General features: G+C 37.9%; 1 protein-coding gene across 4 annotated transcripts in view; it reads left to right on the top strand.

The window, feature by feature from the left end:
- The window catches only part of dync1h1 (dynein, cytoplasmic 1, heavy chain 1), a 114260-nt gene that overhangs the window by 61445 nt on the left and 26730 nt on the right, over window positions 1-26085 (top strand). For 3 of the 4 annotated variants that reach the window (XM_069916420.1, XM_069916422.1, XM_069916421.1), the window contains exons 44-56: window positions 7054-7187; window positions 8211-8325; window positions 8415-8576; window positions 10399-10613; window positions 11690-11894; window positions 13151-13324; window positions 13733-13852; window positions 14316-14436; window positions 15154-15349; window positions 15535-15652; window positions 16959-17174; window positions 17379-17591; window positions 19186-19313. In XM_069916420.1, the coding sequence (XP_069772521.1) occupies window positions 7054-7187; window positions 8211-8325; window positions 8415-8576; window positions 10399-10613; window positions 11690-11894; window positions 13151-13324; window positions 13733-13852; window positions 14316-14436; window positions 15154-15349; window positions 15535-15652; window positions 16959-17174; window positions 17379-17591; window positions 19186-19313 (2117 nt within the window). Of the gene's footprint in view, window positions 1-7053; window positions 7188-8210; window positions 8326-8414; window positions 8577-10398; window positions 10614-11689; window positions 11895-13150; window positions 13325-13732; window positions 13853-14315; window positions 14437-14687; window positions 14884-15153; window positions 15350-15534; window positions 15653-16958; window positions 17175-17378; window positions 17592-19185; window positions 19314-26085 lie in introns of all 4 variants that reach the window. The other variant, XM_069916423.1, reaches the window with a different exon arrangement.

Genomic DNA, 26085 nt, shown 5'->3' with positions numbered 1-26085 from the left:
AAATTATACCCAGATATTTAATTCGATCAGTCCACTTCAAATTAATAATATTCTTATAAACTGAATAATCTCCTTCACTTACCAGTAATATTTCACTTTTTTCCCAATTAACTTTATATCCAGAAAGATATCCATATTGTATTAAAGATTCCTTCAAATGCAAAAGTGACTGAGCTGGGTTTATTACATACACCAATACATCATCAGCAAATAAATTAATTTTATACTCCTTATCTAAAACTTTCATACTTTGTATCTGTGTATTTTGTCTTATCAACTGTGCTCAAGGTTCAATCACTAATGCAAACAAAGCTGGTGATAAAGGACAACCTTGACGAGTTGATCGAGTTAACTTAAAAGATTCCGAAATAAAATCTAGCTACCGGTTTACTATATAGAGCCCTAATCCAACCAATAAAAGAAGGACCAAACTTAAATTTCTCCAAAACTTTAAACAAAAAATTCCATTCAACTCTATCAAATGCTTTTTCTGCATCTAAGGATATCATTATCGGATGATCTAAAGATTGTCGAAATCTATTAATCAAACTAATCACACGCAAAATGTTATCTGAAGCATATCTATTCTTTATAAAACCTGTTTGATCAATATGAATCAACTTTGGTAAAAATTTAGCCAATGTATTCGCTAATATTTTAGCTATTTATAATCTACATTTAACAACGAAATTGGTCTATATGAAGATACTTTCAAAGGATCTCTCTTTTTTGGGAATTACTGTAATTAAAGCACTAGAACAAGACTCAGGTAATTCATAATGTTCTCCAACTTGACGTAATACATCCCCAAACACTGTAGATAAATCATCATTAAAAATTTTATAAAATTCAACCGAAAATCCATCATCACCAGGCGATTTACCGTTCGGCAATTCCAGCATAGCCATTTTAATTTCTGAATCAGTAAATGGTTCATCTAACTCTTGTATATCTCCATCCTCTAATATCGGTAAATTCAACTGTGATTTTTTTTAAAATCAATCGATCCAGTTTCCTGCTTTTCTTCAGATGTATATAACTTTTTATAAAATGAATAAAATTCATCATTAATCTCACAAGGTTTATAAGTAATAAGAGAATTCCGTCTAACAGCATTAATAGTCCTCGATATCTGCTCTTTCTTTAATTGCCACGCCAACACCTGATGTGCTTTCTCTCCCCATTCATAATACCATTGTTTAGTCCTATTAATCACACATTCAAATTGATAAGATTGCAAAGTATTATATTTCAATTTCAGCCTAGATTATTCTATTTTCTGATCTTCTGTAGCATCTTTCTGAAATTCCTTTTCTAACTCATCGATCTGTTTCTCTAATTCAAGACTCTGATTTAATCAATTCTTTTTTATTTTAGAAGTATAACTAATTATTTGTCCTCTCAAATAGACTTTCTATTTTCTTTCAAAAAAAATTAATTTGTTTTTTCAAAAAATCAATAAATTCCATATTTTTTAACAACATTGTATTAAATCTCCAACAATAAGCTATTTGAATTTTCTCAGGTTTCATATGTAAAATATAACAGAGAATGATCTGAAATCACCCTACTTTTATATTCTGCTTGTTGTATTTTCCTTGTAAGTGTGCCTATACTAAAAAGAAGTCAATCCTTGAAAACGATTCATGTTTAGATGAATAAAAGGAAAAATCTTTCTCTGTCGGATTAAGACGTCTCCAAATATCTACTAAATTAAGATCTTTCATCAACGCTTGGACCTGGATTGCCATCTTGGATTTTTTAACTTTCTTCAGAGATTTATCTAATAAAGGTTCCAAAACACAATTAAAATCACCACCAACTAAAATATTATCATTAGTTTGACCCAAACATAAAAATGCATCCAAAATAAATACTTCATCATCTGCATTTGGAGCATAAATATTAAGTAAAGTCCAAAATTCACTATAAATCTTACAATTCAATTTATCCTGCCTTTTCTTCCATTGATTGTAATTCAAAACATAAATTTTTATGTATCAAAATTGCTACACCTTTAGCTCTAGAATTAAATGAAGAAGAATATGCATGCCCAACCAATCCCTTTTTAATTTCACACTTTCCTTAACATTCAAATGTTTCTTGTAAAAAGGCAATATCAATTTTCACTTTCTTAATATACACCAAGACTCGCTTACGTTTAATAGACAATTTAATCCTCGAACATTAAAAGTAGCAAACCTCAACTTTGACATATCTACTATTATTACTAAATACCAATAATATCTTTATATAAAAACTCAAATCAACGTATATAGGCCCTCCAATAAAAAAAATCACAAATTAAAAACTTAAAAAAAATAATAAAGAAAAAAAAAGAAAATCCCCCCACCCCAAAAAAACTACCAAAAGGTAGTAATCCCCTAAACAAAAATTGGGTGTGGGTCACCCCCAGTGGCTGATGACTAGTAAAGCACTTAGTGCAAATCTCTCCCTCCCCAGCCAAACAGTCAGTAACATCAAAATATCATAATTACAAAAGAAAAAATAGAATAAGAAAATTCTTCTTTTCATCCAGAAGATTCCAATCTCAAAGATCCCATTTCGGAAGGAGGTAGACTCTTTCCATTCCCGTTTTTCCCATTTCTGCCATTTCTTCCGTTTTCAGAGCTACCAAATTTTTCTTTAGGAGATAATGGTGGACTACGTCTTTGTCCTCTTGTATCTGGCAATGAATCAGCAAAAATCATTGCTTCACCATCACTCTCAAAAAATCGAAATTGATAGTCTCCGTAAAACACCTTTAATACTGCAGGGTAACGAAAAGTAGACTTATAACTTTACGCCACAAAACTTCTTTAACTGGATTGAATCGACGTCGACGTTGAATGACATCTTGACTCAGATCAGGATTAAAAAAGTCTTTGCTATTCTGAATCAATAATGGGGTTTGTCGTTGTCTCGCATTTTGCACTGCAAGTCGAAGTAATTAAGAAAGTGAAAATAACTCAAGCATCAAATTATTACCGGTCTCGGTGGTTGACCAGCTGAGGGTATTCTTCTTAAAGCTCTATGGACTCTTTCCAATGCCATTCCCCCAGAGAAAAATTCTTGCCCGAATATTTGCGGAATCCAGTCTTTAAAAAAACGAAGAGGATCTTGTCCTTCTATACCTTCTGGCAAACCAACAATTTTCACATTATTTCTTCTGCTTTGATTTTCAAAATAATCTATTTTTCTTTCTAGCTCCTTCTCACGATCTCCCAATTCTATGACTGATTTTTTCCACCTTCAACACTTTTTCTGTGTTAGAAGTCACTTGTTGTTTACAGTCCAAAAAAAGCAGTCTGAAGTTTTTAAAATTCTTCATAAGATACATCCACACGTGTCTTAACCATATTTAATTCTGAACTTATACCAGCATTCATCTGAACCATTTCATTCATTTGAGATGTCAACAAAGGTTTTATAACAGCTTGAATAACTACATTTAATTGCATACACTGAATCGGTAAATCTCAGCTCTGCTCTCTCTGTCATAGTGGCAGAACAAGGTAACTGCAGCTCGTGCTGCAACTCAACAGAAGGCATTTTAAAAGTTTTACTGCGGGTCTGGATTCCCAGTGTCGGCACCCCGACTTCCTCAGGGGGTCGCCGCTGGTCTCCCCCCGTATCTCATTGTTTTCTCATCAATTCGCAAAGAAAAACGATTTCTTCAGATTGAAATGCCAGCTGATGCATTTCCAACAATGGAGTCGTCTTCCTGCATGCTCCCTCCATTGAAATCGAAAGGCTTTCCAAATCAGGGTCCACTTCTTGGGAACACGCACCTTCTTCCGGAGAATGGGTAATTCCAGCGCCATCCTTCATTTGGTGAGCAATAGGTATTTTTTTAGCCCCCACAAGTGATCTTTGGAATTTAGGCAATGAAGAGATTGAGCCTGGGGCTGTATCAAGTCGTCTAGGCCCCAAATCTTCAGCACTTCGAAAATGTAACTTCTTTTGAACTTGAGGTTTTGTCTTTTTACCATTAGTGGCCATAATAATTCCCTAATACTTTAAACTAAAATTCAAAAAGTTTAAACTTGAAAACAAAGGGTTAAAAAATGGGTATTTAAAAGTCTGGCCAGAGAGGTCGAGATTGCATGTCTAGACTCTACGCCATCTTGTCACGCCCCCCCCCCCCCCCCCCGGATTCCCTTCTCTAACAGGACAGACATCTTGGTGGGGGGTTATTTTGGTGATTGGGACCACAACTCTGACCTTTAGCATAGCCATGGACAAGGATGAGAGCAAAGTGTTTAATTATGGAAGGGCTAATTACCACGAGATTAAGGAGGAACTAGGGTGAGTAAAGTGGGGACAGGTGTGTTTGGGAGAAAACCACAAAAGATATGTGGAGGTTATTAAGGAACCTGTGGGGTTCTGAATAGTCCACTGAGACAGGGGAAAGATGGTAGGATAAGGGAACTGTGATTGACAGAACATGTGTGAAACCCGAGAGTCTGCATACACTTGTCATTGTAATAAAAACCAGAAATACTGGAGAAACTCGGCCAGTCTCACGGCATCCATTGTAGGCAAAGATATTACCGACATTTCAGGCCTAAGCCCTTCTTCAAAGTGTGAGCAAAAATCAGACTGGTGTCTGAATTAAAGACTGGGAGGGGAAGGAGTCCAAACCTAAAGACAAAGGTGATAATTGGATATGATGAGAGGAAAGGTGAGAATTGATTTTTTGGCTCTGTGGAAGGAAAGAGAGGAAAAAGGGAAGAAAGAGAGACAGACAGAACTAGAGGAAAGGAGACTGGGGAAAGAAGACTTTGGGGGGGAGCGGTGTTGTTTAATGGAAACCAGAGAAATTGATGTTATTGCATCCAGTTGGAGAGTGCTCAGATGGAAGACGAGGTATTGTTCCTCCCATTTGTGGGTGGCCTCAAAAGTCTGACAGCTCTGTCCGCTGCGATTGAGTGGATCTCCAATTTCAATTCTCCATCCCTTGCTTACCTTTCTGATCATTGGTCTCAGTCAGAAAGTCATTAGGTATGGGATCTATGAAACCTTGGTATGTGGATTCAGAATTGGCTTGCCTGCAGAAAGCAGGGGATAGTAGTAGTAGATAAAATGTATTCTGTGTGGAGTTCTGCAAGGATCTATTCTGGGAAGCCTGCTCATTTATAAATGATCTGGACAAAGAAGAGGGATGGCTCAGTAAGTTGGCAGATGACATGAAGATTGAATGTGTTGTGGATAATGTAGAGCGTTGTCATAGATTTCAACAGGCTATAGAAAGGATACAGAGTTGGGCAGAAAAGTGGCAGATGGAGTTCAATTCAGATAAGTGTGAAGTGATGAATTTTGGAAGGCTGACCTTGGTGTCCAGGTTAATAGGATAGTTCAGAAGACTTGTGGTACTCTGGCCTTCATTAGTTGGGGGATTGCAGCTCTATAAAACTCTGGTTAGACTACACTTGGAATTTTGTGTAAAGCTCTGGTTGCCTCTACTGGAAGGATTGGAAGCTATGGAGAGGGTGCAGATCATGTCTGATGATGCAAGGCTTTTCTCTTTGGAGTGATAAAGGATGAGAGGTGATTTTATAGAGGTCTACAAGATTATGAGAGCCAAAGACAGAATGGACAGCCAGAACTTTTTTCCAGGGATGAAACAAGCCAACACCAGAGGACATCTGTACAAAGTGAGGGGAGGAAAATTTAGGATGAGTTCAGGGGTAAGTTTTTTTTACACAGAGTATTGGGTGTCTGGAATGTGTTGCCTGGGGTGATGATGAAGACTGGAACAATAGGGACATTTACAAGACTCTAGTGCATAGATGAAGGAAAAATAGTGGGTTATGAGGTAAGGGATGTTTAGTTTTTTGAGTAGGTTTATAAAAGTTGGCACAACATCGTGGGCTGAAGAGTCTGTACTGCACTGTTATATTCTATGTTCTAATTCTGGTCAAGGTGCTCAGCGTCTTGTTTATTGTGTTCAGGCCCATCAAATTTTCTCTTTTGGAAAAATCATTAAAAACTTTAATATAAAAGAATCGAGAAACTGCAACATACGAATTTTAAGTCTCAGTCTTATAGCTAGAAAATTAAAATCTCAATGCTTTCCGAATGACAGCAGTAACATTTTTGTGTTTTGTGCCAGGTAATGACTTGCATTCACAAGGGAGCCTTGATAATGACATTACCATCACACAGGCCTTACCATTCTAAATGTAGGCATCACCCTGATACCTTGATCAGGAAATCAAAAGGACTTGGCACTTAAATACTCTGAAAGTGAGATGCTGCGTATCCTACAATAAATGGCCAGAGGTCTTTCCCTCACGTACAAGAGAAATTGAGAGGGTGATAGAATTCTTTCCAATTCTTTCCAGTAGCTCTTTAAAAAACTTACCTGGACAAAGAGCTCCACTTAATTGATATTTGATTAATTAAACTAACTATTCATTCATCCAGTAATAGCACTCTAGCTATTATATTGTGTCATCCACAAAATCCACTGCCTTTATTTGAGTTACTTTGAGAGCACCTGTCAAACTTCGACTCAACCACCAGGGCACATTTGCTTGGAAGCTCAACTATTGGAACCATCATAAAAAATGGAAAAAAAACTGGTATTTTGTTTAATCAGCTACTCACTTGTTTCCTTTCTCTAGATTCCAGATAAACCTGGATATTTTAGAAGATTAGGCAGAAAGAACGAAAGAACAGTTAATATCATGTTCAAACCAGAAGCTTTTATTTTTCTCATCAGAATATAACTTTCTTGAGACCAAGACAATGCTTTCTTTGATCTTTTCTGCAGGTCACTTTATCTCATTTTCATTGTTTGACCAGGCATATTTGGTTAATACTCAATTCAATTTCATTTATTCCTGCAGTCTTGGCATTTCTGCCTTTGATAACCATTGCTTTCCTTTCATCCATTCCTTTCATTCTTCTACTAACCCGGTGTACTCCCATTCTCCCTTGATATACCATTTTCATTATGAAAGAGGAATCTGACTTTGAAGTCTCACTGTCATTAGAGCATTCGCTCTGCCCTATTTGTTTATAAATACAGCGTGCTTTATTCTTTAGGATTATATACCAGTGGATCAAGAAGAACTGAGAGATTATGTCAAAGCCAGGCTCAAAGTGTTCTATGAGGAAGAACTGGATGTCCCCTTGGTACTTTTTAATGAAGTGTTGGATCATGTGTTGAGAATTGACAGGTATGAAATTACACATTCTAATTGCATGGGTTTGTAAACTTGATGCAGTACTGATGTCGGTGTTGAATTTTAATTTTCTGTAAGTCAGCAAAATAGAATTTTAAAGCAATAGTGGGTACAATTCAGATTCACTGAGACAAACACTTGACGATTAGGGTATTTTCCATTTGTATTTGCACCTATTGTAAGACTGTGAATAGACTTTTTAAGTCAAGAAAGGAGTGTATTTTTTGGCATTGGGGGAACTCTCATAGTTAAGAGGTCAGAAATGAAGGGTCATTTCAGTACGTTTGAAATACAAGTGATTCACAACAATGCAAGACAAATTCTGTGAACCTAAATCTTTCAAGAAGCCTCTACCTTCGACGTGAATTGGTTTTGATGCCAGATATCTGAATTAACAACCGAAAACTCTGGAAATACTCAACAGGGTTTTTATGCAATGTATATTTTACAGATAAAGGTACCTGAGGCATGGTTTGCAAAAGGCTCATAGGCAGAAACAGCAAATGATTGGGAAACCTATCAATGTTGGTATTGCTTTGGCAACTGAGCGATGTCGTGCAGTTGCATTTAACAGAGCAACCTCACGGCTTTAGAGATGTAGATTGGCTCCTGATCTTGCATGCTGTTCACACACAGTCTCCTAATGTTCACATGACCTTTTGCCTCCTCCCCTTTGTTAGAACTTCACATTAATACTGCCATTGCTTGTGAGTTTTCTTTCTACTTCTAAGCTTTTTATGATTCTGAAATTTGAATGGTTTCGAGTTAGACTTTAGATTGACAATCTCAGTTTTGTTTTTGGCTCTTCTCAAAGTTTATGGGACCCCTTCGCTGTGAATCAGTTAAGTTATGGTTTCTTCTATACTTCTCTCCTATTGTATGTTACATGAGGTGAAAAGAAAACCAGGCTTTTACTTGAATGTGCTGTTGCTCCTGGTGGGGAGCGAGGGGAGGCCCCCATTGAGAATGGCTGATCTAAACTACCTTGAAAATCACTTTCATGTTGTTTTTTTTTAGGATATTCCGGCAACCACAAGGCCATTTGCTTCTCATTGGAGTTAGTGGTGCGGGGAAAACAACGCTTTCTCGTTTTGTTGCATGGATGAATGGCCTTAGCGTTTATCAGATAAAGGTAGTAACCTACTGCTGTAGCAAATGTTAATAGTTACATTATGGAACATTATTCTAAATGCTCAACTTACAAAATTTTGATATAAACAGGTTCATAGGAAATATACTGGTGAGGATTTTGATGAAGATCTGAGATCTGTATTGCGAAGATCTGGGTGCAAAAATGAGAAGATTGCATTCATTATGGATGAATCCAATGTACTTGATTCAAGTTTCTTGGAGCGTATGAATACATTGTTGGCCAATGGGGAGGTAAATAAATAAAATAGTAAAACTATTAAATGAACATTTTTTCTTACAAATAAGTGACTTGTCAAAGCATTGAATTATCGGTAAAATTGTGCAATAGTAAACTTAAATTTTGCAAAATAATTTGCCTGTATGTTTTAACCCAACTATTCACAAACCATTTTTAGATCTCTTGCACTCTAAAACTTGTTAAACCTAAGTTAGTGGTTCATTCAACAGAAATCATAACTATAAAATGAAGCAAGCCATAAAATTCCTTTGCTTCCTATTGACGCTGCATGAACTGCCAAGTTTCTCTAGCACTTGTGTTTTGCACAGTCATAAAATACTTTGTCATTTTATGTTTCAATGTGGTTCCTCTGTTTAAAAAAGGGTCCAAATGCAAACCTGGGAATTATAGGCCTGTAAGTCTGACGTCTGTGGTGGGCAAGTTGATGGAAAGTGTTCTGAGGGATGCTATTTACAAATTTTTGGTGGTACAGGGATTGATAGGGAGTAATCAGCATGGTTTTGTCAGGGGTAGATCATGCTTGACAAACCTGATTGAGTTCTTCGAGGGGGTTACAAAAAAGGTTGATGAAGGGAAAGCTGTGGATGTTGTCTATTTGGACTTTAGTAAAGCTTTTGACAAAGTTCCCCACAGGAGGTTAGGAAAAAAGGTGGAGGCATTAGGTATAAATAAAGAGATAGTGAAATGGATTCAGCAGTGGTTGGATGGGAGGTGTCAGAGAGTAGTGGTAGAAAATTGTTTGTCCAGTTGGAGGCTGGTGACTAGTGGAGTTCCTCAGGGTTCAGTCCTGGGTCCACTATTATTTGTTACATATATTAACGATTTGGATGTAGGGGTGGAGAATTGGATAAGCAAGTTTGCGGATGACACAAAGATTGGTGGTGTTGTGGACAGTGAGGTAGATTACCGTAGATTAAAATGTGATTTAGGAAGGCTGGAGGTGTGGGCTGAGAAATGGCTGATGGAATTTAATACAGATAAATGTGAGGTGCTACATTTTGGAAAGGCACATTTAAATAGGTCATATACATTGAATGGTAGACAATTGAGGAGTGCAGAGCAACAAAGAGATTTAGGAGTTATGGTAAATAGTACCCTCAAGGCTGATACTCAGGTAGATGGTGTGGTGAAGAAGGCATTTGGAATGTTGGCCTTCATAAATCGGAGTATTGAATTCAAGAGTAGGGAGGTTATGATGAAATTGTACAAGGCATTGGTGAGGCCAAATTTGGAGTACTGTGTACAGTTTTGGTCACCAAATTATAGGAAAGATATAAACAAAATAGAGAGAGTGCAGAGAAGGTTCACGAGAATGTTGACAGGATTTCGGGGTCTGAGTTGCAGGGAAAAGTTGTTCAGACTGGGGCTTTTTTCTCTGGAGCGTAGAAGATTGAGAGGGGACTTGATAGAGGTGTTTAAGATTTTAAAAGGGACAGACAGAGTAAATGTGGATAGGCTTTTTCAATTAAGAAAGGGGGAGATTCAAACTAGAGGGCATGGTTTAAGATTGAAGGGAGAAAATTATAAGGGGAACATGAGGGGAAATTTCTTTACGCAGAGGGTGGTGGGGATGTGGAATGAGCTTCCGGCAGATGTGGTTGAGGCGGGATCATTGGTTACATTTAAGGAAAGACTGGATCGTTACATGGATAGGAGGGGACTAGAGGGGTATGGACCGGGTGCTGGTCAATGGGACTAGGAGGGTGGGGATTTGCTACGACATGGACTAGTAGGGCCGAACTGGCCTGTTCTGTGCTGTAAGTGGTTATATGGTTAAACTGTTAATTGCATTAACCTCGATTTCCTATTGAACAGGTGCCTGGCCTATTTGAAGGTGATGAGTATGCCACCTTAATGACTCAGTGCAAAGAAGGTGCTCAGAAGGAAGGTTTAATGCTTGATACTCATGAAGAACTGTACAAGTGGTTTACAGGCCAGGTTATACGCAATTTGCATGTTGTATTTACCATGAATCCATCATCTGAAGGGTTGAAAGATAGAGCTGCAACTTCTCCAGCTCTTTTCAATAGGTGAACACACTTTTTATATGGCCTAATTATCAATTCCAACTGATTTATAGACAGCTTGTAATTGTGTGAGGAAATACATTCAAAAGAAGGCATTCAGTAGACACTTTGGAAGGTAACTTGCCTAAAGAATGGCAAAAATCTAAAACTCAGTACTGCAGGAAATGGTGAGGTGTATAATTTAGTTGCATTTTGAGGAAAGCTATTGCAGGCATAAGAAAGAAGGGAACAGAGGGGTAAACAGATCAATTAAAATAGTGAATTTACAGTATTTCTTCAGAAAAGTGGTGCTGAGTTTAAAAATTCAGCCCTAATCTTATTTAGTAGCTGAGGAGCCAAGTGGTTTTTCCTACTTCTTGCGTTCTTGTATAGGACAGAAAGAGGGGTGTAAATGGCAGTTGGACCAAGTGGACTCTTTCCATCCTTGTATCCAATGCAAATCTGCAACATCCTAAAACAGAATATTGGGTGTTGTAAGCACAAGATTTGGCATCAAGAACTTATAAAAATAATAACTTCAAAATAACCCAGCATTAAATACTTATGGAAAACCTATTTGCTGACCAGACTCTGATAAATCTTCATTCTTTCCATCCGCTCCTTATCCAGCCATTACAAGGAAGCTTTGAAGTAGAGCATTTTGGTGGTTGTATTGTCTTTCATTTCTTATTACAAATTGCCATTAGATGTGCATTTGAGAAAGCTTATTTCAATGATATTAAAGTGAAACAACTGTAAATATGTTTAAGTCGAATTGACCCCAGTTATTACATAGTTTGTTATTAAACTGAAAATGGGACCCAAAAGCTTTAGTTGTTCTCAATGCAAAGCACAAGGACAAGGATGACAGTTCTGTTTTAAAGTACACGAGTTCTGATTGGTAGAATCCACAAGAGGGTGAATTTTCAAAATATGAAGTTAAATTTTTAGGCTTTGGGAGCAGATCGTATATTTTCCTTACGACCTAAATTTTATTCTGAATGAGAGGCTTTTTGAAGAGGTGGATGAAGAGATAATCTTGTGAGGCAGGGCAGCACAGTAGCAGTGTTATTAACTTAATTTTCCCCCTCGCCCCAAAGATGTGTGTTGAACTGGTTTGGCGACTGGTCTACTGAAGCCTTGTATCAAGTTGGCAAAGAGTTCACAAGCAAAATGGACCTTGAGAAACCGAATTACATTGTCCCTGACTACATGCCAATTGCTTACGATAAACTTCCTCAACCACCAACACACCGTGAGGCCATCGTCAACAGTTGTGTATTTGTTCATTTAACGCTACATCAGGTGAGCAGCTACACCCACACTTGCACTTTTTTGTGTTCGGGAAGAAAGACCACACGCAAATAATATTCAGGTCTGCGCAGAACTGCTTATCCTCTGCTTAAATGGCCTCACTGACTTAGATGATCCATAGCTTCCTGCCTCAGGATTAGTAAAGGGATTGTGTTTACTGATCTAATCATCTGGATGGTGAAAGACACTTGGCTCGAAATTGAACTGAGCAGCCAACCTGATTATAAAGGCAAACAAAAACCTTTCAGATTTTGCTGTCAATTTTTAAAAATACCAAGTCGGGCAGGGGATTGGGGGGGGTGGGGGGGGGGGGTGGAGTCCGGCAGTGTGAGTCAGGCGGGCAGGGGGGTGGGGGGAGTAGACGAAAGTGTGACTGGAAGGGGGTGGATATGGCAGCACAATTCGGGTGGGCTTCAAAATCTGAAATTCTGATCACACTGTTCCCCGGGGGTTCCGGATTGTGCACCTGTATGTTCTTTATTGAGAAAGCAAACAAGACCCTATTTGAAAGGTTACGCACCTACCAGTGTAACATTTCCTTAAAGCATTGTCAACTTTTGTGGACAAGTCTCCACTTGATCTGAAGCCCACATCTCACGAAGGTGAGAGAGCTTAAAATCACGGTCACACTAGAGTTCCATAAAAGGTGAAGAAGCTTGTACTCTGTGAAAATGGGCTTTATGCAAATGAAGCCCTGAGTGGTTGTCAATCCTGACACTGCACTTGTGGCAGATGTATTTGCCACATCTAGATTGAAGGGGAACAAGAAGTCCTTAATTTTTTCCCTTTTGTGTTGTTTCTCTTCTTTGTCAACCATTTCTTTGTCCTTCAGGTCTCGTCAGTCATGATTGTTCTGAGCCATGACAGATATGGACATTGGAAGTTACCATGTAACCATGGTTACCATGTAACCATGTGCTCTTGCCTCCCTCAGAATTTTTGTCATAATTTCTGACACTAGCATCTTCTACCAGATTGATTTGACTTTATTTCTCTGCTGCCATGTAAAATTCAAACACATGCCAGATATCCAGATGATTACATTACTAGTTTAATAACTCAACCACTGTGCCACCATACTTGTAAATCTCCAGGATGGAATTTTTTAAAAATCTCCATTCTTTTGTAGCATTTCTAATTTTGAAATAAAATTGTTTAACCATTTGTTATGGAACACATCAGGACTTCAATTTCAAGGTTAAAACTTTGAAACTAATTAAAAGAGAAATAATGTGCTTTCTTAATAGGCAAATACTCGACTGGCCAAACGTGGGGGTAGGATAATGGCCATCACACCTCGTCATTATTTGGACTTCATCAATCACTATGCTAATATGTTCAATGAAAAACGTAGTGAACTAGAAGAGCAACAGATGCACTTAAACGTTGGTCTGCGGAAGATTAAAGAAACTGTAGATCAGGTACCATAAAACTATATTGAGAAATTTGGTTTGTGTATCTTGACAAACATTTACTGAACGTTTACTTTTTGCACTAGTTTCTCACGAAGCCCTTGAGATTCTTCAACTACTCAGTTTTCTTGATTGAAAATTTTATTAAAAAACTAAATTATTTCTTAAATGCATTGTACAGGTTATATAGTAGTAACAGCATGAGCTACCAGTAAAAATTCTGTTATTTTATGGAGCTGGTCTTGTATGTATAATATTGAGTATTTAAGTTAAAAGAATGTTTTTTTTAAATCCCTTGATTGAATATAATTTGAAAAAACTGTAAACCTAAATACCAATGTAGGTTGCTCCTGGATGCTGAAGTACCTTTAATAGAATTTTTTGATAGTTGGTAAACTTTTAAACCTTCCACTCCAGGTTGAAGAGTTACGTCGAGATCTCAGAATTAAAAGCCAAGAATTGGAGGTCAAAAATGCGGCAGCTAATGATAAGCTGAAGAAAATGGTCAAAGATCAACAAGAAGCTGAAAAGAAAAAGGTAGTAATGTTGTTGCTCTTGTTAGGTCTGCTTTGTTGGAGAATGAGTGAGTCAGACCACCAGACTGAGTCGAAATCAAGGTTCTTTATTACCGGATTGTAACACTTGCAACTAACGGTGTTCGTTGGAGAAGGCGCATTCTCCCGATATCAGCAAGTGGTGTTTTTTTTAATACCTCAGGACACGCACTTAGTAAATTATCATACCATTGCACTGTCCAATGAATAAGCTGTTGCTACCCTGCTGCACATCATCTTGTTATTGCCACACTGATCTTGAGCGTACAAGGTCACACCTGCATCCTGTTACTCCTTCGTACTGGGTGACTCCTTCTCCGGCCCCAACTCGCGACGTTTTTACCTTACACTCTCCAAAACAAGAATTCTTTATTTGAAATGAAGATCTCAAACTGAGGAAATGGTTTCATCAAAAAGCAAAACAACTTTCACCTTTCTTCTGGTAGGTGATGAGTCAAGAAATTCAGGAGGAATTGCACAAGCAGCAAGAAATTATTGCCGACAAGCAGATGAAAGTGAAGGAAGACTTGGATATGGTGGAGCCAGCTGTTATTGAAGCTCAGAATGGTTAGGCTTGTTTTGAATTGAGCTTTTCTTTAAAAAAAAATGTACAAATGAAATAATATGCTAATCGCTTTTCCTTTATCATGTTATTTATCTTTTTTGATTCTCAGAACTATAAATCCTGTTATTTTTCTTCTTTTTTGAAACAACTGGTTAATCTTTTCTGTGTGGCGTGGGTCTCCATTTTCTTTCTCTCCTAACTTTCATTTCTCTCACTTTATTTGCACTCTGGCCATGTTGGCTGGTCTGATTAGCTGTAAAATCGATCAAGAAGCAGCACTTGGTTGAGGTTCGTTCAATGGCTAATCCGCCAGGTGCAGTGAAGCTAGCGCTCGAGTCAATCTGTCTGCTCCTGGGTGAAAGTACCACTGACTGGAAACAGATCCGATCGATCATAATGAGGGAAAACTTCATTCCGACCATTGTAAATTTTTCAGCTGACGAAATCAGGTGAATAATAGGGGGTGCACGCAGCTGCTGGAGGAAGATGGAAATTGTATAGAATACCAGCAAATAGGTTAAAACTAAGTTATTAAAGCAGTTCATCAGTTATGAATGAATGGAATTTTGTATAGTAGTAACCCAAAATATTTGTTTGGGTGATGTAATGTACTGCTGGTATTCAAATGAAACATTTCCTTTTCCTTCCCAGCAACAGCCACACACCCTCATCCATTTGCATGTTCATTTAAAGCCCCTTTCTTTTCACCCCTCTATTAGCTGTAAGCTCTATAAAGAAGCAGCATCTTGTTGAAGTGAGAGCCATGGCCAATCCACCTGCTGCAGTAAAACTCGCATTAGAATCAATCTGTCTCTTGCTGGGTGAGGAGACAAATGACTGGAAAAAGATCAGACAAGTTATTATCAGAGATAATTTCATCACCAGCATAGTCAACTTTAATACTGAAGAATTAAGGTATTCATTACTTTTATTTAAAATTGCATCTGCATTTTGATTATTACTGCAGCACTTAGTTGCTACGGATCACCTAGCTTGTGTGGCTATCACTTTTTATTTGAAGCACACGCATTGAATTTTTGTTCTTAAAATGTCAAGATAGCAATTATAAATTCTGATTTTGATTCATCTTTATTCATCAGTGACGTTATCCGTGAGAAAATGAAGAAAAATTATATGTCTAATCCAAGCTACAACTATGAAATTGTCAATAGAGCATCTTTGGCTTGTGGCCCGATGGTAAAATGGGCTATTGCTCAGGTAACTGAGGGTAATAATATCTGCCTTTCGAAGTGGGGGGGGGGGAAATGTTTACCCTTTCAATACAGGTATACCTTGTATAATATGTTCCGACAAAGTTCAGTGTTATGGAACACTGCACTGCACTGTTCAATGTACTTTAATGCAATACATTCCAATCCTATTAATTATTTATTCTCCGACTAGAACTCTTATGCAAATGTGCGTAAAATATTTTAAAGGTAGATATATAAAATTGAAAAATGACAGATCTTTATTGGCAATAAATGAACATTGTTGATTTAAGAAAATATTTGTCTAATGTAGTTTGCACTTGGTCTTTTTCATCATGCTTATCTTTAGAACATCAAATAGTGTTTTGCAGTTCTTGCTGAACTCTAATGCTTCACTCGATGTTTGGTTCTGCATCCATAAGGTAATTGCATCATTGATTTTTCCAATAATCGTTGTTAATTCCTCTTAAGGTGAATTCTTTAATTGGTACTTAATTAACATCATTTTGCAGCTGAGCTTCATACAAGCATTGTTGATCCATTTCATCATCACCACTCTTCAAACAATTGTCACCCAGGCTTTTTTTAAAATTTGATCACCATATTACAGGAAATACACTTTTTGCATAGCCTTAAGAGCCCTTGGATTCTTGGAATGGTCGGCTTTAATTTGAAGTCCCCAGATGCCTTTCTGCCAAGTAGAAGTGTTTTTCAAAACTTTATAGCCTGGTTGAGATTTTTCTTTTTCGGTTTTGTCAACATTAAAAAATTTGCTCATCTTTGTAGGCTCCTTCGTCAATCTTTTTTTTTAGTTCATTCGGGAAGCTTGCAGAGGGATCACGATCAACATTTGGATTCACCAGTAATTCAAACATTATGAACCCCCATGCATTTTATCAAGTGGTAAAACTGACCACAACTTGCTGAAAAAATTTCCCCTTCATTTCTGTTTTCTTTTAATGTCCAACAGAAGCTTGTTGCTTTAGTTTGAATTGTCAATCGACTTGATGGAATTCTTTTCTGGTTGAATGAACGCACCCAAGTGGCAAGTAATGTTGCTGACATGTTAAATCATTGCGCCGCTGTTTGTAACGCAGTATTAATAAATTTTTTTAAATTTTTGGTTATTACTTTATTAAAATTATAAAACCGAGTTATATCAAAACCCGTGCTGTTCAAAACTATTATACAAGGTATCTCTGCATTTTATTTTGTCCCAGTTCATTTGCATCATGTGTTCTTGAGAGTTTGACGTTTTCTCCCTCTCGTTAAGTCAGTCCATGTAATTTAATTGTTTACTCTTTTGTTTATAGCTTAATTATGCTGATATGTTAAAGCGAGTGGAACCTTTACGCAATGAATTACAGAAGCTTGAAGATGATGCAAAAGAGAACCAGCAAAAAGCTGATGAAGTAGAGCAAATGATCCGTGATCTGGAAACCAGTATTGCACGTTACAAAGAAGAGTATGCTATTCTGATATCTGAAGCACAGGCCATTAAGGCAGATCTTGCAGCTGTGGAAGCAAAGGTGAGTGTACACATACAAAGACAAATGCAACTTTCAATTAATTAGAAAATAGAACAGGGTAACACAATAATCCAGTGCAGCCTGACTAATCATGAGAAACTTTGTGGAAATCCTTTTGGAAGAGTTCAGAGGGATGGAGAACCAATTACGGCCAATTATAATTATAATAATTATTTCATTATAATTGCAAAATCTTTTTTTCAGGTTAACCGAAGTACTGCCCTGCTGAAGAGCTTGTCAGCTGAACGAGACCGCTGGGAAAAGACCAGTGAGACATTTAAGAACCAAATGGCCACCATTGCTGGAGACTGTCTACTATCAGCTGCCTTTATCGCATATGCAGGATATTTTGATCAGCAAATGCGCCAAAATCTGTTTACTACTTGGGCACATCATCTACAACAAGCCAGCATTCTGGTAATTATAAATTATTAGTACAATAAAACCCTTGGTATCCAACACCTATGGGGTTGGCAGATGCCAGATATGTTTTTTTTTCCAGTTGCTTAAGACTTTTCTTACAATGCCTAACTAATGCACCTGCATTAAAAATAAATGTTTAAAAGACAAAAATACTATACTGTACTACACTGAACAAACTTCACCTGCATGAATATATAAACCTTAAAGCATTTTATTTTCAGTCACATTCTTTGAAAACATTTAACCATCTGTAGGTTCCTCCCCCTCCCCAAGCTTGCAGATAAAAGTCTTACTAATATACTAATAAAGACTCTTACTAAGCATGGGTAAGGAGACATTTTAAGAGAGTCACTCAAACATGGAGTGGCATCAACCAGCTCTTCATCCTGGGTGACCCATTGCTCGAAGCAGCTGTTTATTTAAACAGTTGTATGAAACAGCAAAGCATGACCAAGGCACTCCGCTGGCTGAATATTTGTTTCCATCTTCACCAAAGGTTTATGTGTTACTTTGGAAAACACTTACAATTTTAAACTTGCATATTTGTTAGATATTTAATTTTTATTTATTTTAATTTTATTTTCCTCAATTTTTTTTTCCAATTGATTGCATTTCCGGCTACCAAGGTTTTACTGTACAAGGTTAATCAGAAGAGAAAAAATAGGTATAGATCTATCCTAGATGAAAGATTAGTTTTGTTTAAACTAGCTTGTTATTGGTACGCTGAAGAGAGCTGCTGGGTTTAGGAAATTTGATAAATAGTGGCATTATTGATCAGATTATCTCAAATGCCTTTCATTTCAAAACAGTCTAGTCCTGAATAATAATGCATTCTCTCAAAAATGGCAAATCTTTTATATCTTAATTGCTTTCATTTTTTTTTAAATAAAGATCGAGCCTGTTCATTGTTTTCGAAGTGTGGGATTGCAAAATTTGATACAAGTTCATTGGTTTCATCCCACTAGAAATTTAGCCCCATTTTCATTTCTTTCAATCAATAATAAATCTTTACCATTGGATTCTTTTGGTCTTTCAACTTTATTCAAGTAACATTTCTGTTATTGTTTCTTATTTAAGTTTTTGGTTGTGCTATCTCTGTCTTGCCAAGTTTCTGCAGAACATTTGACTCTTGTGAAGGTTAAATCGATAGCGAAAAAAATAGTTGACCATTCTGAAATTAATTTTGCAGGAATAATTCTACAGTTTTTATTTTCCTGTGGTGAAATTCAGCAAAAACAGTAGTTAAGAGGTGACTAAAGTAGAATTAAGCACAATTTTTAACAAAAGGCTGTTAAAATCTGGAACATTTTGTGGCCCCACCTTCTACTTAAAGATTTTATATGTAGAATTATTTGATTTTTTAAAAAAATAAATTTAAGAATTAGTTACCAGAATGTGGTGGAAAAATAATGCTTTGACGAAAAAGAATAAATCTGATCAAATGCAATTTAGCCACATGTCAGTACAGGGAATGGAGTGCTTACTCCCTCCACCCTCTCACTCTTTGGAACTTTGATCTTAATTTGAAAGTACTTTGTAAATTTCTGTCACAGATACTGGTATATTCCCAATTATTGTCTTCTAACAGTTCCGCACAGATATTGCAAGAACAGAGTATCTATCTAATGCTGATGAACGCCTGCGCTGGCAAGCAAACTCTCTACCTGCAGATGACTTGTGCACAGAAAATGCCATCATGCTGAAACGTTTCAATAGGTATGTATCCAAAAGAGATGTATGAAGTTTACAGCATGGCAGAGTATAGAGTGGGGATTTTTGCTTATTCACATTATCTGTTGCACTCAGCAATTTCTAATGGTTATCAATATATGTCAATGGATTGAACATGTTTGCCCCTAGTATGGCTGTGGAAACTGGCTTTCTGGAATATATTTTTTGGTAAAATGAACTTTGTACTTGAAGCACAGAAAAAATATGTGCACTTAATGGCAATGCAGTATTGAGAAGATTCCCATATTTATCACTATCACTTTTAGATTCTTTTGCTGATGTATTACCTTCTGCAATTCGGTGAATCAAATGGCATACGTGTTAATCTTGTACAACCAAAGTAAATTTTATGACACTTTCTATTCCAGTAACTGGTATATTTGAACAAGGAAGTTGGATCATTAATAGTAAAATAATTTGAAAATGTTTACACGGCTTTTTAATTACAGTTTTAATTAATCAGTCTCACTAAAATAAACTAAATAAATAAGAACAGTATTATGAAGGTAAAATGCTTTGATCTCCTGAAAAGGTTTAACCAGTGCATGCTTCACAGGGTGCCTAGCATAAAAAAGTTAATAAAAATTTTACAATCTTTGTGACAGTGTTCTGAAGGAGGTGCAGTAATTAACTGCTCAGTGGATTTCTGGGTTATGAGACTTTTGCAGTCTTGCTCAATTCTAATTCATGTCTGATGTGCAATAGGGATGACAGGCTGCTTTTTCTTTTACCGTATTTTCATTCATATAACATGCAAAAAATCGCAAATTGTGTAAAATATTTTCATATAACACGCACATGCATATATCACATGGGTGTAGTATTCTAAATTCTGACTGACAAAAGCAATTTGTATTTAAATGGGGCATAAGACAAAGCACATACCATTATCTGCCACAGTTAATCTCTCACAATTAATACCCAATCAACTTCTTCCAGAAATGTCAGTCTCCCATTATATAGATGATATCCTGCTACAACATATTAACGAGGTTTGGAGAAGAATCAATTAAATACAGGTAGTCTCCAAATTACGACCGTAATTGGGTCCGGCGAATTGATGGTTTTGGGTTGGTCGTAAGTCGGGGACTGCCAGGAGCAGGGACTGCTGTATACAGTTAATGCAAAATATGTACTTGTACAGTCATTTTAATAAAGATTTTTTTATTTTTATAAGTTCTACATGCCAGAGGACATAACTCGTGTAGGTCGTAAGTCAAGGACTACCTGTAGATCAAAGACAGACTTCAGAGTTGAGCATGATTTTCATTCTAATGTCTCAAATCAGAGGCACTTGATATGTTAATCTCCTCCCTCAGGGACTGATCTGGGCAATTAATAAGGTGCAGTACTCTAGCCAGAATGACACGTTTATAGGAATACCATGGTATTCAGTACAAAGAGATATTCCCAAGATCCAAATTTTCCATGCCTGCTACAAATTGTGCATGTTCTTTCTATGCTGCTATTACATTCCCATGCTCGCTATAAATTACTTCTTTCCCACGGCTGCTATAAATTGTGTTCATTCTTTCATTGCCGCTATTACATTCTTATGCTCACTATAATATTCCCATACTCTGGCCCTTCTTTCCCATGGCCAATATAAATTGTGCGTGTTCTTTCATTGCTGCTATTACATTCTCATGCTTGCTATAATATTACATGCTCGCTTTAAATTGTGTCTTCCCCATGGCCAATATAAATTGTCCAGGTTCTTTCATTGCTGCTATTACATTCTCATGCTTGCTATAATATTACATGCTCGTTTTAAATTGCCGGTGCATCTTTCCCACAGCTGCTATAAATTGTGCTCATTCTTTCATTGCCACTGTTAACGTTCTCATGCTCACTACAAATTGCTGGCTCATCTTCCCCACTGCCGCTATAAATTGTGTGCATTTTTCAAGGTCGCTATTATATTCACATGCTCACTATAAATTGCCGGCACATCTTTCCCATGGCCACAATAAATTGTGCATGTTCTCTCAATGCCGCTATTATATTCCCATGCCCACTATAAATTGGCGGTTTGACTTTCCCACGCCCGCTATAAATTATGCGCGTTCTTTCAACGTGTAAAAAATATTCTCATGTAGCACGAACATGTTTAACGTGCAGGATGGGGCGGGGAGCTTTGTAAAGTAGAGTTCTGTTGACTTCAGAATTTGATGACAGTTTTAAATACTTCCCTACATGCCTGTCATAGGAACAGTTTCTTAAACTAATTCTGAAGATTAACTGAAACAGACATCTATTACCAATAATAGTGAGAGAATGACAAACAATTGGGAGGCAGATTGGTTCAGTAATTTAGAAAATTTGGTCACCAATTTCACATTATGAAATTTAGATTTAAATCTGCATTCTTGCAGCAATTTCAGTCTTAGAGAAATTTGTGGGCAGATTTTTGCTCCAACCCTGAATATTGTCCCAGGTATGTCAATTTACACAATGCGTTTTAGTTTCTTCCTCCTTTGCTCTTGTTTGCTTGGTGAGTTTCACAACACATATGTATGAACGAAATCACAAATCTTTTCCAGATTTCCACGTACTCAAATCATGCCTTTTGTTTCTAATCTGTATGATTTAGCATGCACAATTTTCTTTTTTCCATTTTCTCTTCAGAAAACCCAGTTCTTGTTAATTTTGGAAGCATCCGTTTGAATTTTGAGGCATCTGGGGGAGGGTGAACTGCCAGATGTGGTGGTCCAATGACATAGATAAGGGGTAGTGTTGGGTAAGAAGCTGAAAAGCAGGACCTCAAGGGTGGTAATCTTGGGATTGCTGCCTGTGCCACGCGCCAGAGAGGGTAGAAATAGGAAGTTGTGGCAGATGAATGCGTGACTGAAGAGTTGGTGCAGGTGGTAGGGGTTCATGTTTGTGGATCGTTGGGATCTCTTCTGGGGGTGGTCTGACATATACAAAAAGGATGGGCTACACCTGAACTGAAAAGGGATCAATATTCTCGCGGCAGGTTTGCTAGAGCTGTGGGGGAAGGTTTAAACTAGTTTGGTCAGGTATGGTATCATAGCTATAAAAAGGGAGGATGTTGCAGAAGGGAGTATCTATTGAAACGATGTGAATGGAAGTCAAATAGGAAGGGAGCAATCACTGTACTAGGAATAGTCTATTGGTCCCCCAATAGTTCTTGGGACACCGAGGAACGGTAAGCAGGAATATTTTGGAATAGTGCAGGATATACAGGGTTGAAGTTATGGGTGATTTTAACATTCCTAATTTTGACTGACACTTACTGACTGCAAGAGGGATAGATGGGGCTAAATTTGTCAGGTGTGTTCAAGAAGGATTCCTGACACAATATGTGGACCAGCCGACAAGAAGAGAGACAGTAATGGATCTAATCCTGGATAATGAACCTGGTCAGGTGGCAGATCTCAAGATGGGGGAGCATTTTGGTGAGAGTGACCACAACTCAATAAGTTTTAGCACAAGTATGGATATGGATAAAAACAGACAAAATGGAAAAGTGTTTAATTGGAGAAGGGCTAATTACAATGGAATAAGGCAGGAACTAATGAGAGTAAATTGGAAAATGATGTTCGAGGGTAAAAGCACAGAACTAATGTGAAGGAAGTTTAGGGACCATTTTGCTGGGTTCTGGAAAGGTTTGTCCCATTGAGACAGAGAAAAGATACTAGGAAAAGGGAACCGTGGTTGACAAAGCAAGTGTGGTAGCTGGTCAAGAGGAAGAAGAAAGAATATATTTCATAAAGGAAGAGCTCATGAGAAGTATATGGTAGCCTTGAAGGAGCTTAAGAGATTTAGGAGAGCTCAAAGGGATATGAGAAGGCCTTGGCATGTAGGATTAAGGAGAACCCCAAGGCATTCTAGCATATATGAAGAACAGAAGGATAATGAGGACGAAGGTGGGGCCACTAAAGGATGAAGGAGGCAACATATGCCTGGAGGTTGAGGAGGTCCTAAATGAATACTTTGCTTCATTATTCACAAGAGAAAGGAACTTAATCAGGGTGAGGTCAAAATAGAACAGGCTTGTGTGCTGGACAATGTGGAGATTAAGAAAGAGGAAGTTTTGGATCTTCTTAAAGACATCAAGATTATTATGTCCCCGGGACCGGATGCAATATTTCTCAGGATGCTATGGGAAGTGAGAGAAGAGATAGCTGGAGCAGTAGCTATGATCTTTGAGTCCTCTTATTTAAAAAAAAAGGTAATAGGGAAAATCCTGGGATTTAAAGACAGGTGAGTCTTACCTCAGTGGTGTGAAAACCATTGGAGAGGATTCTTAAGTATAGGATCTATGAACATTTGGAGCATTCTACACAAGGATAGTCAGCATGGCTTTGTGAGGGGAAATTGTGCCACACAAACCTAATTGAATATTTTGAAGAGGTAACAAAAGAAATTGATGAGGGTATGGTGGTAGATGTGGTCTATATGGATGTTAGCAAGGCATTTGACAAGGTCCCCCATGAGAAACTCATTCAGAAAGTCATGAGGTATGGGATCCATGGAACTTTGGCTTTGTGGATAAAAATTGGCTTGCAGGTGGAAAGCAGAGAGTATAGTGGAGGGAAATTATTCTGCCTGGAGGTCAGTGAATAGTGGAGTACTGTAAAGATCTGTTCTGGGACCCCTGCTCTTTGTGATGTTTATAAATGACCTGGATGAAGAGGCGAAAGGATGGGTCAGTTAGTTTGTAGATGATGCAAGGATTGGAGGAGTTGTGGATGGAGCTGAAAGTGGTCAAAGGTTACAAGAGGATACAGGCAAGATGCAGAGTTGGGTGAAGTAGTGGCAGACGGAGTTCAATCCATATAACCATATAACCACTTACAGCACAGAACAGGCCAGTTTGGCCCTACTAGTCCATGCCGTAACAAATCCCCACCCTCCTAGTCCCACTGACCAGCACCCAGTCCGTACCCCTCCAGTCCTCTCCTCTCCATGTAACTATCCAGTCTATCCTTAAAGGTAACCAATGATCCCGCCTCAACCACGTCTTCCGGAAGCTCATTCCACATCCCTACCACCTTTTGCGTAAAGAAATTTCCCCTCATGTTCCCCTTATAATTTTCCCCCTTCAATCTTAAACCATGCCCTCTAGTTTGAATCTCCCCCACTCTTAATTGAAAAAGCCTATCCACATTTACTCTCTGTCCCTTTTAAAATCTTAAACACCTCTATCAAGTCCCCCCTCAATCTTCTACGCTCCAGAGAAAAAAGCCCTAGTCTGCACAACCTTGAAATCCTGTCAACATTCTCGTGAACCTTCTCTGCACTCTCTCTATTTTGTTTATATCATTCCTATAATTTGGTGACCAAAACTGTACACAGTACTCCAAATTTGGCCTCACCAATGCCTTGTACAATTTCATCATAACCTCCCTACTCTTGAATTCAATACTCTGATTTATGAAGGCCAACATTCCAAATGCCTTCTTCACCACACCATCTACCTGAGTATCAGCCTTGAGGGTACTATTTACCACAACTCCTAAATCCCTTTGTTGCTCTGCACATCTCAATAGCCTACCATTTAATGCATATGACCTATTTAGATTTGCCTTTCCAAAATGTAACACCTCACACTTATCTGTATTAAATTCCATCAGCCATTTCTCAGCCCACACCTCCAGCCTTCCTAAATCACCTTTTAATCTACGGTAATCTACCTCACTGTCCACAACACCACCAATTTTTGTATCATCCGCAAACTTGCTTATCCAATTCACCCCTACTTCCAGATCGTTAATATATATAACAAATAATAGTGGACCCAGGACCGATCCCTGAGGAACTTCACTAGTCACCGGCCTCCAATTGGACAAACAATTTTCTACCACTACTCTCTGACACCTCCCATCCAACCATTGCTGAATCCATTTCACTACCTCCTCATTTATACCTAATGCCTCCTCCTTTTTTCCTAACCTCCTGTGGGGAACTTTGTCAAAAGCTTTACTAAAGTCTAAATAGACAACATCCACAGCTTTCCCTTCATCAACCTTTTTTGTAACCCCCTCGAAAAACTCAATCAGGTTTGTCAAGCATGATCTACCCCTGACAAAACCATGCTGATTACTCCCTATACCTCCAAATATTTGTAAATAGCATCCCTCAGAACACTTTCCATCAAGTTGCCCACCATAGACATCAGACTCACGGGCCTATAATTCCCAGGTTTACATTTAGACCCTTTCTTAAACAGCGGAACCACATGCGCCACCCTCCAATCCTTTGGCACTACCCCCGTGGCCAGTGACATCCTAAATATGTCTGTTAATGGCCCCACTATCTGTCCACTAGCCTCCCTGAGTGTCCTTGGGAATATTTTGTCCGGTCCCGGAGATTTATCTACCTTTATCTTTTTCAACACAGCCATCACTACCTCCTCGGTTATCCTTATATGCTTCATTACCTCCCCACTATTTTTCTTTACCTCAACTGGTTCAATATTTTTTTCCCTAGTGAATACTGAGGCAAAGAAATCATTCAAAATTTCCCCCATTTCCTCTGACTTCTCGCTCAGTCTACCCTCACGATCTACAAGGGGTCCAATTTTATCCCTCACTAATCTTTTACTTTTAATGTACTTATAGAAACCCTTTGGATTTATTTTTACTCTGTCTGCCAAAGCCTCTTCGTGCCTTTTTTTGGACTTTCTAATTTCTTTCTTAAGATTCCTTCTACACTCCTTGTAGTCCTCCTTCAAATTGTCAGCTCCCTGTTCTTTACACCTCTTGTACACCTCCCTTTTTCTCCTAACCAA

This window comes from Narcine bancroftii, chromosome 2 (assembly GCF_036971445.1).
Source record: "Narcine bancroftii isolate sNarBan1 chromosome 2, sNarBan1.hap1, whole genome shotgun sequence".
NCBI classification, from domain to species: domain Eukaryota; kingdom Metazoa; phylum Chordata; class Chondrichthyes; order Torpediniformes; family Narcinidae; genus Narcine; species Narcine bancroftii.
This window is presented reverse-complemented; position numbering and strand designations above follow the sequence as displayed.